The sequence below is a fragment of the Vigna radiata genome, chromosome 5 (genome assembly GCF_000741045.1).
Source record: "Vigna radiata var. radiata cultivar VC1973A chromosome 5, Vradiata_ver6, whole genome shotgun sequence".
NCBI lineage: Eukaryota > Viridiplantae > Streptophyta > Magnoliopsida > Fabales > Fabaceae > Vigna > Vigna radiata.
In genome coordinates, this window is record NC_028355.1 from 13,322,197 (window position 1) to 13,340,339 (window position 18,143).

Here is an 18,143-nt window from a genome sequence, read left to right on the forward strand (position 1 = left end):
AACTTGTCAACCTAAACCATATGAATTCTTGACCCACTATCATGTAATCGTACTTAGATATGTATCCTCCTTGACTTGAGATCACTAATTTTATCAATACCAAACCAACTTATGATACATCTCAAATTAGGATTGTCTAAACTGCATTTTCTCAACCTTTTTTAGAAACCCACCAGTTATAACATTTCAACTATACTAATGAAATCACATTACAACTTCACTTCAGACCCCAATCTCCATACACTTCAACCAACTATTACTCAATCCTTATCAAACAAATTACCACTAGTTAAAAATGATGCTTTATTTATAATAAATTTTGAATATAATTTATAGTTTAAAATTTATGTATTATGTAAAGATTGAGAAAAAGTCAATCATTGGAGAGTGGACAAGTGACACTTGATAAGAGGATTGAACGTTAGAAATAAAATAAAGAAAACTTAAAATTTTAGTTCATCCTCAGTGTCTGAGCAACAAGTCTTACTCTCCAAAAACTCTCTTCTTCTCTTCTTTACCTTCTCTCATCCTTTTCTTGACACTGAACCATTGGATTTCTAGTTAGGTGGTGTCCAAACACTCATAGCGTAGTGGACTTTGCAACTAACCGAACAAAATTGTTGTTCTTTAGTGGGTAAGCTGCTCTCCTACTCCTTCGTGTCTTCTAGGGTTGTATTCATGCATCAGATTTTGATTTCATGAGTATTCTACTTCTTCTCTTCAATTTACACCTCCATCTAGGCCTCTAACTCTGTCTCATACGACAAATGGGTGGTCTATAGGTGATTCTAGAGTTTTCTTGAGGTGTGCGGTGTAACTAAATCGTTCTTTGTGTTGGGTAGTTAGAGGTAAGGGAAGCTGGGATATTAATTCTGTTATGTGAAATTCTTGCATGCATGATGTTAGGTTTACTAGAAATTATAGAAAGAATGTGTGTGTAGATTGTATGTTAGATGTTGATGATAATTAATCTGAAATTTGATGATTCTGTCTTTAGAACAAGTGCTTCTGATTGATTTTGTTGTGAACTGTGAATTAGAATGCTTATGAACTAGTTTGGATATAGTGTAATAATGATATTGAGGGGTTGGATGGGATGAATTCTATAAGACAGTTTAATAGGAAATAGTCAAGTAAATTATTGGGAATCTTAAGTCTTATGAGAGGAACTAAGGTAGTCATATTGAGATTTAGGTACTACAGGTGGTTCTGGTTGGTTTGGGTGGTTTAGGTAAGTCAGTTGGGACCTATTTGGGTTTCTCAAATGGTTAAAATCAGACACAAAGTTGTAGAATTAGATTTAGGTCTCTAATTTGTGAAATTTTAGTTTTGGATAGAAATTTATGCATAAACACTTTATAATCATGTTAATAAGGGTTAGAATCACTTAGACAGGTTTAATTCAGTATATACTCCGATTTAGGGGTGTTAGAAGTTCATCAAAAGGTCTATAACGAGTTTGGGGTGGTTGAGTTGTCCAAATCTGCAGAATGAAATTCTGCAGATTATGCAGACTCGCTGTACGAGAGGATTCGCATAGCGAGTCGCCTTGGCGAGGTACTCTCTGTCAGGGCATCCACATAGCGCATGGTGTACGCCATGCGAATCACTGATGTGAGTTCTCCTCTGTTTGGTGAGTCGCCTTGCAAAACTTGGTCGCTTTGCCACTGGTATGGACTGGGAAAATCATTAAATTAATTAGAACGATGTGGGAGAGGCATTGTGCGAAAGGGTGAGGCCTGAAGTCTTTGTGGTTTAATTTGCAATGAGGTATAATTCGCTACGCGAAATATATGGAGTGAATGACCTCTGTTTGAGGACTCGCTATGCGAACCAGATTCGCTATGCGAATGATACATAGTTTTGCATAGCGAGCTTATGGGCATAACAAATTCATTCTCTATGGTTTACATTTTCTTCTTCCTTGCTTGATTTATTCATGGTGTATAATACTTATTTGACTTGATATGATCATGTATATGATTATATAAATATAAAATGATACGTTTATGACTCAAAGAGAACTACAATGTGATTCAAATGGTGAGATTGAGTATGAAAGTACGATCTCTTGGTGAGATCAATGTAGTGTTTAGAATGAATATAGGGGCTCAGTCTTGGGGGTTATTCTAACACTCTAATGATCTCTCATTCTCACATAGAGAAGATTGATGCATGTGGTGAGAGTAGTAGGAAGTCTTAGTGTAGGCGCTACCTTGAGGCCTATTGCGGGGTAACAGACTTACCTTGTGTGTGATAGGGTGAAACCCATTGGTAATGGCTTTGCAAAGCAATAGAGGCCACCACTAGTGCACAACCCGCCATAGTTCGATATTCATTCTAAGTCTGGACGAGTCTAGTTTAAGTTATAACATGATAAGATGTTGTGTTTGTTTACTTGTATGAATATGCTTTTACATTTCAAATGCTATAAGATAACATATATGCTTTTTCAACCTAGCTTACCCCTGTTGCTTGTTTGTATTTTGTATGTGTGCGTGCTTCCTTTTGCCATGATCATCTTCTTGGATGTGAATAGAAGCATATGAGATACCTCTGGAACAAGCATTGGAGAGTTACGACACAGTCCCTAGTTTTTAGGATCATTCTTAGCTCTCTCCTTTATTTTGAAATACTCTAATGTATGAAAAGTTTAAATTTATGGTCTATTTTGAATTACTGTAAACTTATAACTATATTTATATCCTTAAACTGTTCTAACATATTATAAATGTAATCATTCGATCTAATTTCATATAATTTTTGGATATTAAATATTACGAATTCTAAATATACTATAATTTATACCCTAAAAATTATTTATTTTAATTTTTAAATATTTTATAATTTATGAAGTAAATTGTTTTTATCTGCCATAATTTTTTCCTACATAAAATAAGCAGTTGCACAAACTAAAATATTAATTATTTCGAAAGTCATATTTAATAAGTTTTATTGGGTTGACAACTAAGATCCTGTACATACTAATAATTCATCAAAATAAATTTCTAATTTTAAACGCACTTCAACATTATACTTAATAAAAACTTGTTTATTAATTAATATTTTAAAATTGTAATTAATCAGTTTTCATCTGGAATAATTATAATTCTTTTCGAATTCTTTTTAATAACCCTTTCACAAGAGTTTTATATTTTGAAAATATGAAACATGCTTATTTATTTAATAATCTCTTTATAATAACCCTTTCACAAGAGCTTTAGTAAAAAAAAGGTAACATTATCCTGTTGCTCTTGTCATTTTCAATGTTCTATGTAGTAGGGTTCGTAATCATGAAAGACTTCAGACCGTTGAAGAAAATTACCAGAAGGTAATCTATGAAGATAGTAATTAAACGGCAAATCATGAATTCTTTAATGACTATTTTATTGACAAAATAATATTGTCCTTACCTTTTACGGAGTCTGTTTACTAAAGGATAACTTTTGGAGATAATGAAAGCAAAAATATAGAAATAAAAATAGAACTATTTAACACTTTAATTACCCAATTAATTTTCGTATTAGTATAATTTTCCCTTTGCATACATGCTTTTAAAGCTGTTTTAATTCCAATAATTTTAGATGGCAGATATTAAAATAAATTAAAGAAAAATAAAAGAAACTAAAACGAATAATTTTATGTGTAGATATTAAAACGTAAAAACAGTTATAATACAAGAATTAAACGAGTAATAAAACTTTAATATTATATTTAATACAGTGTATTGTTTGTTATATCAAGCTGATTATACTTTCAAAGGCTAAGTCAACAATTCAAATCTCCCAAAAGAGATACGAACGGTACGCCAAAATAAAGTATATCAATGAACCAATATCATTAAAAACGAAAAATAAATAAACAGAAAGTTGTGTAATTTATGCATATGGTTGGCTATGTTGAATCATCTTGGAGGAAAGAAAAACAGATACATACATTTACAAGTACAACCTTGAAGGTTGCGACCACAATGGAAAACGAACGAATACGTTATTTGACCAATTCCAACTTTATTTTAGAAGAAATGTAAACAAATAAAATAAGACGAAAAGAAAAACAAATTTTCAGGAAGGCACTTTAATTTTTGGTCCATTAGCTGTGTGACCACTTTGAAGGTTTTGGGAAGTTGTGATGGGCCATTAGGGTAAACTGTGTCTGCGCCAGAAAAGTGGGAAAGGATAATGAAACTTTGCACTTTCATTTATCACTAAAATGCTGAAGAGAGATGTGGAAGAGAATCTTCATAATTTACTGGAACAAAAAGCTAACCAAATGTGATTCATCTAGGAGAGTGATGATTAACAAAGGAACCCACATGTTCCTAACTGGGAAACAGACCAACTTTTCCCAGCTTTTCACTATCTCATTATCAAAGCAACTTGACATCTAACAACACCACTCGCCTTTCCTACCTTGACCAAGAAATTTACTTCACAAAATCGGATATTTTATATAAAAATGTTCACACTTTCATTTATTACGCAATTTGTTTCTCTAGTGTTATCGTTTTATATAATACTTGTAAAGAGAATTATGAAATACTGTGTATACACTTCCAGACTTTTATAACAGACTATTAAACTTACCTGCATTAGGATTATTTCATGTACAATGAAAAAGCAGACACATTTTTTTTTTTATCAACGTTAAAAATTTAAATACTCAGTTTGAAAAACGAGACATTTACTTCATTTGTTCTCTATTAACTTGTTTTTATATGTTTTTTTTGTGATATAGTAATTTTCATACACAAATTATAAGTATAACTATCTTAATAACATATATATATATATATATATATATATATATATATATATATATATATATATATATATAATCAAATTTAATTTGTTGTGGTACATAATAAGTTTGAGTAAAATTAGTTTATTAACATTTAACAGTTTTATATTTTAAATTATTATTATCATAAGCATATTATTATTTTAAATCAAAATAATGTGATTTAAATTATAGTGATTACTATCAATTTTAATTTCAAGTAAAATTGGGTTTATTATTATTAATAATATTATAATTATTATCATCATCATCTTTTAATTATATTTCAATTCTAAAAATTTTCTTCTTTAGAATATCATTTGTATAAATTGTCTTTAAGTTTAAATCATATTTTTATGTCTGAATTCAATTTTATTTTTATAAAAATCTTTAGTAAAGCAATTAACATTTATATAATTAAAAATTCCTATCAACTTTGTGTTAGAGAAACTTCCAGGCATTAGGAAACAAATATGCAAAATTAGAATTAAGTAATACTTGTTTTGGTGAATGCCCCATTTCCCACTATATTTGGTTGATTATATTTTATATTTTTACTATGGCAAAGCTTTGAAACTACTTAATTTTAATATTTCATTTAACTCTCAAATAGAAATATAATCAAGCAAATATAGCTAATATATAAAATTGTAATTAAGCAATTCTTGGTAAAATAAATGGCATTTCCAGCTATATGCTTGATTGTATTCATTACAAGTACAATGGGGAAGTTTTGTAATTGCTTAATATATATATATATATATATATATATATATATATATATATATATATATATATGTTATATGTATGTTATAACCTACTCAAATAAGATTTTATTAAAAAACATATATCGATACAATTATTCATACTTTACAACTAATCTAGTTGGACCCTCGTAATAAAAATGGGCTACCTACGAGTCATTAAAAAACATGTCAAAGTTTTTAACTCACATAACTTTGCTTGTTTTGATTAACCAATGAATAGCAAAAGTTTTAGTTACGACCGACTACTTCCATCCCCATCTCTAAATTATCACTATTTTCCCAAGTAGACTCATTCATTCAAAATGAGACTACACAGAACAAGAAAATAACTAAAAGCAGTGTGAAACCTAACTACCTACCACTCATAAGTTGCAGAATGTGAATATATTTTTATTAAAAGGAAGGATGAGGAAAGGAACCAAAATCAGGTCAATCAAAATGAATGTAGGAAATAAAATATTACTAAGAAAAAAGCAAATTGTCAACGTTGTTAGTACATGGTTGCCGAAATCCTTCCGCACCCTTTCTTTTCCTGCGTTTTTGTTTTGCCATATTTGGAGGAAGTTGAATTCAAACTTTGAAGTAAAAGTTATTCTTTTTCCATTCTTTTCAACTTCCTCATACTAATGAAAGTGATTAGTGCTTTAAGTGAACACCTAACTACACCAGGATGAAATTACATACACATTCTTAGGCAATCAGGAAACGCGAACCAAAATAGGAAAACTGGTTCCTGTCAGCATTTTTGCCGAGGGAGGTTTCAATATTTGAAGCAGCGAAAAAAATAGAAATTCTAGATTTTAGATACATTTGAACCGATGAAAAAGGGGAACCAGGGGAAGAGAAAAGAGACTTCCTATGGTAACTCCCAGACACAGAACTCTCCATACAATATCATTTTACATGGAACGTATTAGAAATTTGGCTGTAGCTATGAATAATTTTATCAATTGTTTAACATTTTCAGTAACTTGTAAAAAATTTATTGCTTTCATCTATATAAGTGGGATAGATCAACAGCCGTGTTTTGGATTCTCATCCACACACCTCAAACGTGGATCGCAGAAGCAACCATTGGTTGCTTTTTGCAGACTTTGACAAGAAAACGTAGTTAAACATTGATACTATTTCAGATCCAAACTCGCAGCAATTTATTTTTTAAATGAAAAAATATTGAACACTATTTATTTCAAGAATTTAAATACATTTACTTTTTCTTCCAATACCTTTTATAAAGCATAGAGAGGAATAATAGAAAAATATTGTAAAAGAATGTAACATTACTTATTAAAACTTGCAAAAGCTAATTTCGGTCCAAACAAGTAACAACACTTGCCTACAACAGATAACAGCTAATACAAAGAGGTCCAGGTAATGGGAAAAGAAAAAAGTGACAGCAAATTAGTAATATCCTTTTACAATATTATTAGGTGAAACTTATATTTCACAAAAATAGTCAGTCTTTTTTACACTTAATGCCAGAATTAGTCCCAATTCCACGGGCTTTAATTTCTATTTTGCTATTCTTAGATGATTTTCACCTGATAATAATAATGGTGAAAAAGTGTAAGAGTATCTAAAGATGAAATTGACGAGTGAGTTTATTAGGTTCCTTTACTCACGGACCATAACAGATGAGAATCTTCTCACACACACTCAACAAAAAGAAGTATGAAAGAACAGAATAACAAGCAAGTATTTTCCCAAGGAAGCCTCCCTTCCTCCACTAGAAACGATCCAATCTCTACCTAAAGGCAAAAAAATGATTTGATATCCCCTCCCTCTATTCTGTTTGTTTATTTATACTCTCTCCTCTAACAGACTAGTCTCTCTCTCCTAAGAGACTAATCTCTCACCTCTAAAAGACTTTTGATTGTCTAACATTACCCTCTTCCCCAACATCAACCTTGTCCTCAAGGTTGAAGTCTGGGAACTGCTATCGGATGTAATGTTCCTCTTCCCAAATAGCACCATCCAAACCACCCTTTTGCCATTGTATTTAAAACTTGGGGTATATCCTCCCCTTGTTGTTGTTGGTTCCTGCACTGTAACACGTTCAGAGGGGTGTACATGGGTCTGTCATCCCGCAGTGCAATTGGTAAAGCTCCCTCCACCTGATGGTCTCCTATAGCTACGATCCTTTTGCTATTATTCAAATCATGATACTTGGCAAAGCCGCTGCAATTTCTCTACTTCTTCAGAAAAAATTTCATTTTTGTGGCTTTCCTTCCTCAAAAGCATCTGATAGTCCGCTAACTGTTATCTTTGGCAGCCTTTAGCTAAGCGAGCTCGACTCGTAAATCATTGTCTGGTCCAAGAAGCTCTTCCTTCTCGATCTTTGAGTGCTTTATGACCTCTTCTGTAGCGGACAAGCAATCGATGAATTTAAGTTGTTCATCGTTAAGGTGTTCCAAATCAGATAGTTCCTTAGTCTTGACTTCGGTATATTTGTCATGGAGCTTCGTGTACAAAACCTCCATTGCGTGCACAAACTGTACTGAGTTAATTTGAATTTGAAGTCTATCTACCTTCAATGGAATTCGATGGTCTATTTTCCTCTCAGGTGGCAGCCCCTGGGATTCTTGAAACACCCCCTTGAACTATGTCAAAATTTGTTGCAATCCCGTTTCCTACACTGGTGCTACTCTGTCTGCTTCCCAATCTCCTTCAGTTGTTTCTACTTGGCTTAAGCCCCAACCTAGAGGCATGGTTTCTATCTCTTTTTCTTTTAAGAGAACTTCAGGTGTCACCATTCTACGTGTTAAGGTGGGATCTCCTTTTATCTCCACATCTTTTCCTTCCTGCTTCACCTTCATAATGAACTGTCCCAAATCCACTTTAATCTCTTCTAGGGAAGCTAACCAAGTAATTCCTAATATCACATCCACACCGCCTAACTCAAAGAGATACAATTTATCTTTGACTTCCAAACTATTTAATTTCACGGGGGACTCCTGTGCAATACCCACTAGTCACTTTCTTTTGCCTATCTCCCAAGCACACTTTATAAGGACATGTGTCAGTGGTCTCCAAACCCAATTCTTTCACCAAACTGGTGGATATAAAACTATGACTAGTTCCACTGTCAAATAATACCAGAACTCTCCTCCCTTCTATCCAGCCTCGCAACTTCATAGTATTAGATTGCGTGAGTCCTCCGGCAGATAACCCCGACAATTCCATCGCCGTTTGTTCCATCACGACATTCTCCTTTGTTTCGTCTTCTCCATCCTCACCCAATATCATGACACGCATGTTTCTCTCTGCACAGCGATGGCCGGGACTGTAAGGTTCACCGCAGTGGAAGCAACATCCTTCTTCACGTCTCTTAATATATTTTGGATAGGGTAGAGTTCTTACCCTCGACCTTGGTTGTTTCCCCCTTCGCTACTACCTACTTTGGAGCTCATATTATTGGAGTTGTCCTCCTTCTTTGAACCATGCCCTCCACTAGCGTTCACGGATGCCTCCAATGATCCTCGATATGTTTCTGTGACTGTCTCAGAACTCACAGAATATCTTTTCCATGTCGCCCCTCCTGTTCCGCCACTCCCTTGTGATCCCGACCCAGCCTGTTCGACGTCTCAAGCTCGCTCCATCACCGTCAATAGATCGCGTGGATCGTGCGGCCTCACCAGATTTCGCAGTCCTTCCTGCAACCTAGCGAAAAAATATCCCAGTAATTGCTCCTCATTCACTCCCGCTACCTGTGTCACCAAAATTTCGAACTCGTGGATGTATGCATCGACGCTTCCCGTTTGTCGCGCAATGGCCAATTTCTCAAAAATGGTGCCTCAGTTCAGTCTGCCGAACCTCCACATCAGCACCTCTGTAAACAGCTTCCATGTTGGGTGTTTGGTTTTCTTCCTCCAGAAGCGGAACCAGTAGCTCGCACCTCCCTCCATACATATATAAACAAACTTCATCTTCTTCTCCGTTATGCTCTGGATGTCGAAAAACTTTTCAGCCTTTGCGACCTAACTCGTGGGGTCAGTACCTTCAAAAATTGGTAGCTCAACACGCTTCGTCCAATTGCGTTGTACTTCGCTTCGGTCATCTTCCGATTCCTCCTCCGAACTCTCTGATGATCGTCGCTCTCGATCGGCATTGACAAAATTACGACTCCCTTCGGAGCTCCGTTCTCGATTCCTAGGGCATCGTCCAAAAGCTCTTCGAAACTCGAGAGCCATCGTTCTTATTTCCACCTTCAACTCTTCCACCTTGATTCCACACCACCATTTGTCCCTCCATTCCGTTCAAGCTCACTCCTCTTCCCTCTGAAGAGATCCAGCAGGTCGGACCAAATCTGATAGGTTCCTTTACTCAGGGACCATAACAGATGAGAATCTTCTCACACACACCCAACAAAAAGAAGCAATTGTATGAATATGAAGTTTATTAATTCTATAAAGTATGAAAGAACAGAATAACAAGCAAGTATTTCCCCAAGGAAGCCTCCCTTCCTCCACTGGAAATGATCCAGTCTCTACCTAAAGGCAAGAAAATTATCTGATATCCCCTCCCTTTATTATGCTTGTTTATTTATATTCTCTCCTCTAACAGACTAGTCTCTCTCCTCTAACAAATTAATCTCTCTCCTCTAACAGACTTTAAATTGTTTAAGAGAGTTGCAGAGGATTGCTAAGATTTTCCATGGTCAGAAAATATTCTTGGATGGCTTTTCCGAAAATTCTAGACAAATTCTGAACGACATACTGAAATTGAAAAAGATAATTTCAGCTAAAAAAGAATTCAAGTTAGAAAATAAAGAATTTTCCCATTCCAACCCACCTCTAATGTTCTGTCAACAAAATAAAGTCAGGAAGAGAGAGAAAAAAAGGATAATTCATGTGCTAGCAGAGAGGGATAATTTATAAACTAATGATCAAGTCATAAGATACCGAATTCCGATCTACTAGACTCTACCACCTCATATTTACCCACTCATTGCGGACAAATTTTGCTATAACTCCCCAAATCCCAAACCAATGTCATGATTACATGATTTGTTACCGCAATCATACATTGTTTTCAAGTGTGTACTTTTGGTCAATGAAGAAAATAATTGGTACCATAGTTTAAAAATTAGAAAAAGTGAGCAAATAGCAATGCCATTATAGCAAAAATCGGTACAACAAAATCCAACTAATTTCCAAGAAGTGATGTCAAAAGTGCCAAAACTGCAATAATAATCATGATATTTAGAAAATAGTTTGACTGTAGAGGCTTATCTGGGCTTCCACCAACGGCCTCATATTCAGCCCGTATCTTCTGCTTCATTGCTTCAGACAGCTCTCTCTGCAATTCAAATAGGAACACTATTGAATTTTATTCCTTTCTTCTTCATTTAAAACTTCCATATTTTACATGTGATATCACATGATTTGAAAATTGCTTCTTCTTCTATTACTAAAAGATACTTGCACAAGAAAACATGACACTTGTTTTTATTCCTGCACCAAACCAGGAAAAGTAAAACAATGAACAATAAGCAAATATACATCCTATGCAAGTCTTCCATAGAAAGCTATCCAATAAATTTTCTCCATATCAACAAAATGAATAGTAAGATTTTATATGTGCAAAGATAAGAACCTTTCCAGTGGAGTATTTGGCTGCTACGAACTTCTCTGCCCCTGCATTTGGGGATTCATCTATCACAATTCCCTGACAAAGAGATAGCAAAGAAAATTTCTTACTTGGTATGAAAAGGTAACAAAGTTAAGTCCACCAAGAACGGAATATCCAGGTCAAGGGTTACAAGCATAGATATCTCAATTTGTAAAACACAGTAACAGTAATTCAAATTGAACAGACCTCTGGAGGATCAAATTTGGCTCCAAGGTTGCTAAGTTTAGCATGGGCTTCAGCATAATCTTTAAAGAATGCTTCCTGATCTTCAGCATACTTCTCAGCATATACCTGAATATGTCATAAATATTTTGTTGTTTTCGTATGTCATAAATTTTGCATTGAATTGTAATAACCACTAAATAAAGCTCCAGCTACATTACCTTGAAGGATGGGTCTTCAAAAAGAGCAGCATCAGTTGGCAATACCAATAGATCTTCATCCTTTTTTTCCTTGATGTCCTTTATGTAACCACAGTCACAAAAATCAAAAAAGGTAAATTCCTGCATACTCCTCTCTCCTCTAACACTCCCCCTGATAGAACACCCAACCCCCTTCCTGGAAAATTAAAAATATATTTCTGACCTTGAAGTAAGAGTTGTCAAATTTCAACCATTGCACTGTCCAGGATTGTCCTCCAGGTGCTCCTGGCCCATCTTTCTGTAGAGTGAGAAATACATGTGATTTTCTTGTTGTTTATTGCATATAACTGAAAACTATATGATTATCATTTATCAGGAAGACCACACCAGCTAAAATTCAGTCTAGATATGTTGCATCAATAATGTCTTCTACTCCAAAACAGAGTGACAGGTTAAAAAATCCATTGATACGTACTTGCAATGTTCCTTAAATTCCCTTTCATCAAGTATTCATTTCAAAGCGCAACAGATAAACAAGTAGTTGTTCTTACTGTTAGCCAAGAAAGAATTAAGCCACAAATTTAGAGCAAGTCCAAAACTTCTATTTGTAAAGTAGGAACCACAATCAATATTTAAATCACAACCTTATATTGGATCTGTTTGTTTGTGCCTAAACAAAAGTAATTGTAAAAAAATAAATGCAGAGAAAAAGAAGAAAACTGCTTATTTTGAGAAGCAACAGTTGCTTCTTAAGAAAAACAATTGTCTGCTTTTGCTTTTCTAAATAAATTTACCCAAACATTAAAAAAAGTACTTTTTTCTTGAAAAGGTTTAAAAAAGCTTCAAGGTGAGGCATATGTGGAACTTGGAAGCTTTGCAGAAACACTACTGAATGTTTGGAGATGGGGGAAAATCACATTAAGAAAGAAATTCAGTAAATTGACATGAATCTGAAGTATTCAATTTGCAGCACACATTATCTTTTCATCAATCATGTAAAAATTAAAGTCAATTAAGTGACTTGAAGCTGTTATATGAGGATCTAAGTTATTTGAAATGAAAGAGAGCAGTCAAATAGTGGTCATCTTCTACATGAGCAATCAAAAGTTTTAACATACAACATATATCCAATACTTCTGATTATTTCCTTCAGCTTAAGGTGCTCAAGAGATACCAGTATCAAATGTTAAAATTAAAATTTAAAAATATGGTTTCAACTTTCAAAAGAGTTCAAAGACTCGCACAAAATCATTCTTATAACTTGTGGTCACAAGGGAGAGAATATACTGTATATTTAGTCTCAGGCTTTCCCCAACCACTACGATCTGGTCTAGACCTCCCCAGTGTGTGTGCACCAGATAATACAACAATTTCCTGCAAATACAGTAATTTAAAAGTCAAAATTTGACATATGACTGGAATCCAATTTACAAACCTTAATCCTTATGAACAAAAAGAAAATTACCTTGTCATTCAAACCCATTCGGTAGAAAACTTGACGCAAATGATCAGCAGGTGAAGGGGGACCAGCATCTAAATACATACAATAAATAACACAATGAAAACAATTCACTAAATAACCTCACATTTTATAAACTTCAAATGATAAAACAATTTATTAATACGCATCTTATAAATGAATAGCTATCTGTCTCTTTTTGTTTTCCCAAATTAAAAGTAGATTACGTAGACCAGGTCCTACGGCAAATAAAGCTAAGAGAGTTTTCTATAACAAATAAGCTACCACAGAATGTATGGTCATTACCAGGAAGTCTCCCTTCTTCGGGACATTGTTCAGGTCCAGAAACATCCACTCTTCCATATTTCATAGGGAGTTTTGGGCCTCCAGCTTCCTGAAATTCAAAAAGAGATAAATGTACCATTCAGTATGTTCAAATAAACTATAGTCAGTCCTGAATCCAAAATAGGACTAAAAGAACCTCCACAGCTGTGGCGCCAGCCAACTGAAATAAGTCTGCATATGTCACACCAGAGTATTTGTCTTTGATCGGCTGAAGAAGCTTCAATGCATTTACGAGTCCTGATGTGGCAGTTCATCAGGGAATATTATCTCATAAGCATAATTCGGAAATAATCAATATTCAATGAATCATTACCAGCATTGGCTCCATGTTTCAGCTCAATTTCAAATCTTAAGCTACCATTAGCTCCACCTCTTTGTGGCCATTCCTCAATATTCTTATTATAAGTACCAGCATCATGCCACCCCAAACGAATCTATCACGTTGAAGTTTATGCATGTAAATTATTAAAATAAAAAAAAAAAAATCTCATCAATGAAACAAACAAAAACTATGACAAATTCTAGTCCCATCCATGGTACAGACTAAAATTACATGACAAAGATCGAAGTGTATGCAGATGGTATATATCATCAACCCAGCAGATAGTATTGTATGTTCATCAGAGTTCAACAACATGTTGACTAACTTAGTCACTGTAAAGTTTATTCGCTATCAGCAGACAATTTTAGTTCAGAAGTCAGAATCAATAAGTTAACAGCCTCTTTACAATATCCGTGACAATTTTAGTTCAGAAGTCAGAATGATTAAGTTAACAGCCTCTTTACAAAAACAATTGATACGGTTGGTCCAGCAAAAGTATAAGACAACGAACCTGACAACCAAAATTCATACATCTGTGCTATTTACAAGTTCAAAATAACCCATAGGAAGCCAAAACATTGCAAAGACTGTGTTTAATTGGGAACTACACATTATTTTTCTTAAGAATGTTCCAGATCAATAGTTAGGATTTTATACTTTGAAATATGTAACGCAGGATGAGGCCAGGTGCCTTTAGATATAAGTATAAGGGAAATGTTGAAGTCACCTGTTTTATTATGAATAAAATATGGATCCAGAAAAGTTAATTAATTCAAAATTCCTTCTCTAATTGGGAATTTGCTGAGCTACAGCTTCTTATCAGCATCTATTAGATGAATGAATCCATCAATCTCTGATGGACAGTATGATGCAACAAGTATCCTACATAACCATATCACTGGTGCCAATCAAGTGACACTTTAATCTTTTTTATTCTAAGTGATCCTAAAACCAAATATTTATATAGGTTACTATTAGGGTTAGAAGTATCCTGGGCTAGGTCAGGTTTTAGTAGACCTTGGTTTAACATTCATTGAAAAAAAAGCTTGAACCTTATCTATTTTCTTGTCGCATATCATTTTCAAATCTGGCCTGACCTATATTAAAGTTTGCCCTGATCTACGAGCATGTTATAAGTATGTTTTACAATAAGGCATTTTAAATTCTAGTAAGCTTACAGTATTATTGACCCACAATCTTCTTACATTATTATGAAATATTGTGTATATTTTTGTATATAATTATGTATACATACAACATAAAAAATTAATTATTTAAAAAACCTATTTTGTAAGGCCATCTAGGTTATAATACCATAAAGTCTTATTTACTTGTGTGGGTCTCATTGTGCCACATCATTTTTAAGACATAGTTGTAACTTTAGCTCCAATGCAAAAGTCTTATAAGACCCCCACTTTAATTATATTTTTCTTAAACTTCTTGGAGAAGCTTTTAAGATAAAAGCAATTTGTTATTACCATGACCAATGGTCTTATTTAAGAGTCTGGGTCTTAAATTTTATGCTATATCAACATGCTCGAATGCAAGAATCTTATATAAGATTCAGATCTTAAACTTATGTCCTCGGCAATGGAAATATCCTAATAGTTGTTAAACAAGATATAAATATATTTTTTAATACTCTTATAAATTTTATAAGTATGACTTTTCAGATGGGTAAACATGTTTACTAATTAAGACAAATAAAAATATATATTTTAATACATTATAACAAATATAATATAATATAGTAATCCTAACAAAATTAGGATTTATATTTACTTTAATAAACCAGCATATTAGACATAAAAAATTGAAATGACTTAAGGACTGACCTTTTTTAACTAAATCAATTTTAATAAAAACCTAGACTTGACCTACTTTCTAAAATATCTGATCTGGACTTGATGTAGGTTAAGCTATAAGAAACCCTTGTCGATTAGCCTTACCTATTTCCACCTAAATTTCTATCAGAATCTTGCATCCACAACTGAATGAGTGCCAATCTAAATGGAAGAGGTTTCGCATCACCAAGTTTGTAATGCATCATAAACAATTCTGCATAAAGCAACAAAGGACTAGGATAGGAGTGCTAATCATATCTTCAAAGCAGCAACGCAAAGCTCAACTATACAAACAAAACTCTTGATTTCGAAATAACAATATAAAAGCCTATGCGGACCATCTCCACATTGATAGATGGGTGTGTGTTAGGATATAGGATGATATAATAGATGGGTTTAGGAGGTAAGGGTCTAGAGGTGTCGGTTGTAAAGGGGGAAGCGGTCAGAGTGGATATAAATAGAGTTCTTTTACTGTGTAGGGGGATATCTGAGTATTTTGTGTAGAGTCAGGCATTTTGCTTGAAGAGAGGGGTTATGCCCTCATCCAGGGAGGTTATGCTCCCATTGTAAAATAGCTTTCTTTTACTTGTGAATAATACAGAAACAACCCATTCTTCCCTTCTGTTTCCAATCTTTGCGTGAAATCTCGTTAGGTTCCAAACCCAGGAACCTAACAATTGGTCCGACCTGCCGGATCCTATTGTTAGGGGTGCTGCGACGGAGAGATGGAGAAAGCGACGGAGGCACGACTCGAAGCGATTGAAATAAAGGTGGAGGGATTGAAGGCGGAGTCTACGGCGGTACGTCGAGACTTACAACGAATTATGAAGATTTTGGAAAAAAAGGGAAATCAAACGGAGAGTAGTTCGGATGATAGTACCGTGAGTGATAACAGACATAGAGGGAATGAGGAGACCGAAGGTGGTGGAAGCGGTGAAAGAAGTGGAGAGCAAAAAACCTTGGAGGAAGAGGGTTGAGTTACCAACCTTTGACGGAGACGAACCACTCAGTTGGCTCAATCAGGCAGAAAGGTTCTTTGATATTCAGAAGGTGAACAGCGACGAAGAAAAGGTAGAGCTGATTTATGTCAGTATGGAGGGAAGTGCAGCGTACTAGTTCAAAGTCTGGAAAGAGAAGGCCAAGAACCGTTCTTGGGAGGGCCTTAAGACCGCCTTGATCAACCGCTTTGGAGGAGGTTTCAAGGGCAGGGTGTTCGAGAGACTGGCGATACTGCGCCAAGAAGGAATGGTGGAGGAGTTCGTTCGCGAGTTCGAGACTTTGATGGGACAGACCAAGGGCGTACCTGAAGAACAGGTCTTGGACTGTTTCCTCGCCGGATTACGTGAGGACATTAAGGAACAGGTGAGGATTCAAGATCCCCAAGAGTTGATGATGGCAATGCAAGTCGCACGTGATGTGGAGGATGCAATGTTACGAGCGAGAGGGGGCAACGGGAATGGGTCCGAGATTAACCCATCTAGATCGCGATCGATAGGGGTAGTGGTGCGATCAGAACCTACTAGACCCACGGTGAACCAGTCCGGAAGAGCAGAGAGTCTGGGGTCGACGCGGAGAAGGAGTCGTAACTCATTCGACGGCAGGGGTGAGCACCATGGGGGGAGGAAACGACAACAAAGGCAGTATGGTGAGGAACCGTCCTTACCTAGAATTTCTGAAAAGATGGGAAGAAGGCCGTTGTTCCCGATGTGGGGGGCCTTTCATTTCCGGTCACCGCTGTTCGGAGAGGAGTTTACACGTTATGCTTCTGGCGGAGGATGAAGAAGATGACGCATGTGCGTGCTTAGCGGAGGGGTTGATTCAGCCCAAAACTATGAAGTCACCCATAGGCGACACACCCCGTTATCATGTGAGCTTGGGGGAAGGGCAGAGAAAGGTGACAAGGGCACGCTGTGAGAAGGTCGAAATTTTTTCGGCGGAGACGAAGGTCGAAGAAAGATACCATTTTTTCGAACTGGACAGTGTTGATATCATCCTAGGGGTTGACTGGTTTCTCAAGATGGGAGAGATGATTATAAATTGGAAAGAAAGGACCGTCGGGTATAATCTGGGGGGTAAGAAGATGATGAAACAGGATGACCCAGGTTTATCCCAACAGCTCGGTGAACCATAGGTTTTACTAAAGTTAACAGATGCTGAATCATGGGATTTTGTGTGGAATGTGGACGTAGTGGAGCAGGAGGCATGCGGTGAGTGGATTGGTGAGTGGTGCGGTGAGTGGACGGGTGAGTGGACTGGTGAGTTGACAGAGGGGCAGAAAGTGGGGCTGAGAGCATTGCTGCAGATGCACTACCCTGGGTTCCAGCAGAGAGAAAATTTGCCACAAAGCATCGTTACAGAAAAAAAGTTTTGGAGTTGGAAGAAGAGAAAAAAATTAAGTAATGGATTCTCTTTAGATGAAAACAAAATGATGAAGAAGAGCCAAGCGACCCAGTTTTTTTCCAACCTTGAGGACAAGGTTGTTTGGAAGGGGGGTGTAATGTTAGGATATAGGATGATATAATAGATGGGTTTAGGAGTTAAGGGTCTGGAGGTGTCGGTTGTAAAGGGGGAAGCGGTCAGAGTGGATATAAATAGAGTTCTTTTACTGTGTAGGGGGATATCTGAGTATTTTGT

At 35.6% G+C, this 18,143-nt stretch overlaps 1 protein-coding gene across 2 annotated transcripts in view; it reads right to left on the reverse strand.

The window, feature by feature from the left end:
* Positions 1-10,524: 10,524 nt before the first annotated feature.
* The window catches only part of LOC106762832 (L-ascorbate peroxidase S, chloroplastic/mitochondrial), a 9,401-nt gene continuing 1,782 nt past the window's right edge, over positions 10,525-18,143 (reverse strand). The window contains exons 3-12 of one of the 2 annotated variants that reach the window (XM_014646914.1): positions 13,657-13,777; positions 13,480-13,580; positions 13,305-13,392; positions 13,005-13,072; positions 12,827-12,913; positions 11,763-11,837; positions 11,561-11,638; positions 11,364-11,468; positions 11,142-11,213; positions 10,525-10,844 (exon numbers count right to left, since the gene is read on the reverse strand). In XM_014646914.1, coding sequence (XP_014502400.1) covers positions 10,692-10,844; positions 11,142-11,213; positions 11,364-11,468; positions 11,561-11,638; positions 11,763-11,837; positions 12,827-12,913; positions 13,005-13,072; positions 13,305-13,392; positions 13,480-13,580; positions 13,657-13,777 — 948 coding nt within the window. In that variant the 3' untranslated portion in view covers positions 10,525-10,691. Of the gene's footprint in view, positions 11,000-11,141; positions 11,214-11,363; positions 11,469-11,560; positions 11,639-11,762; positions 11,838-12,826; positions 12,914-13,004; positions 13,073-13,304; positions 13,393-13,479; positions 13,581-13,656; positions 13,778-18,143 lie in introns of both variants that reach the window. The other variant, XM_014646915.2, reaches the window with a different exon arrangement.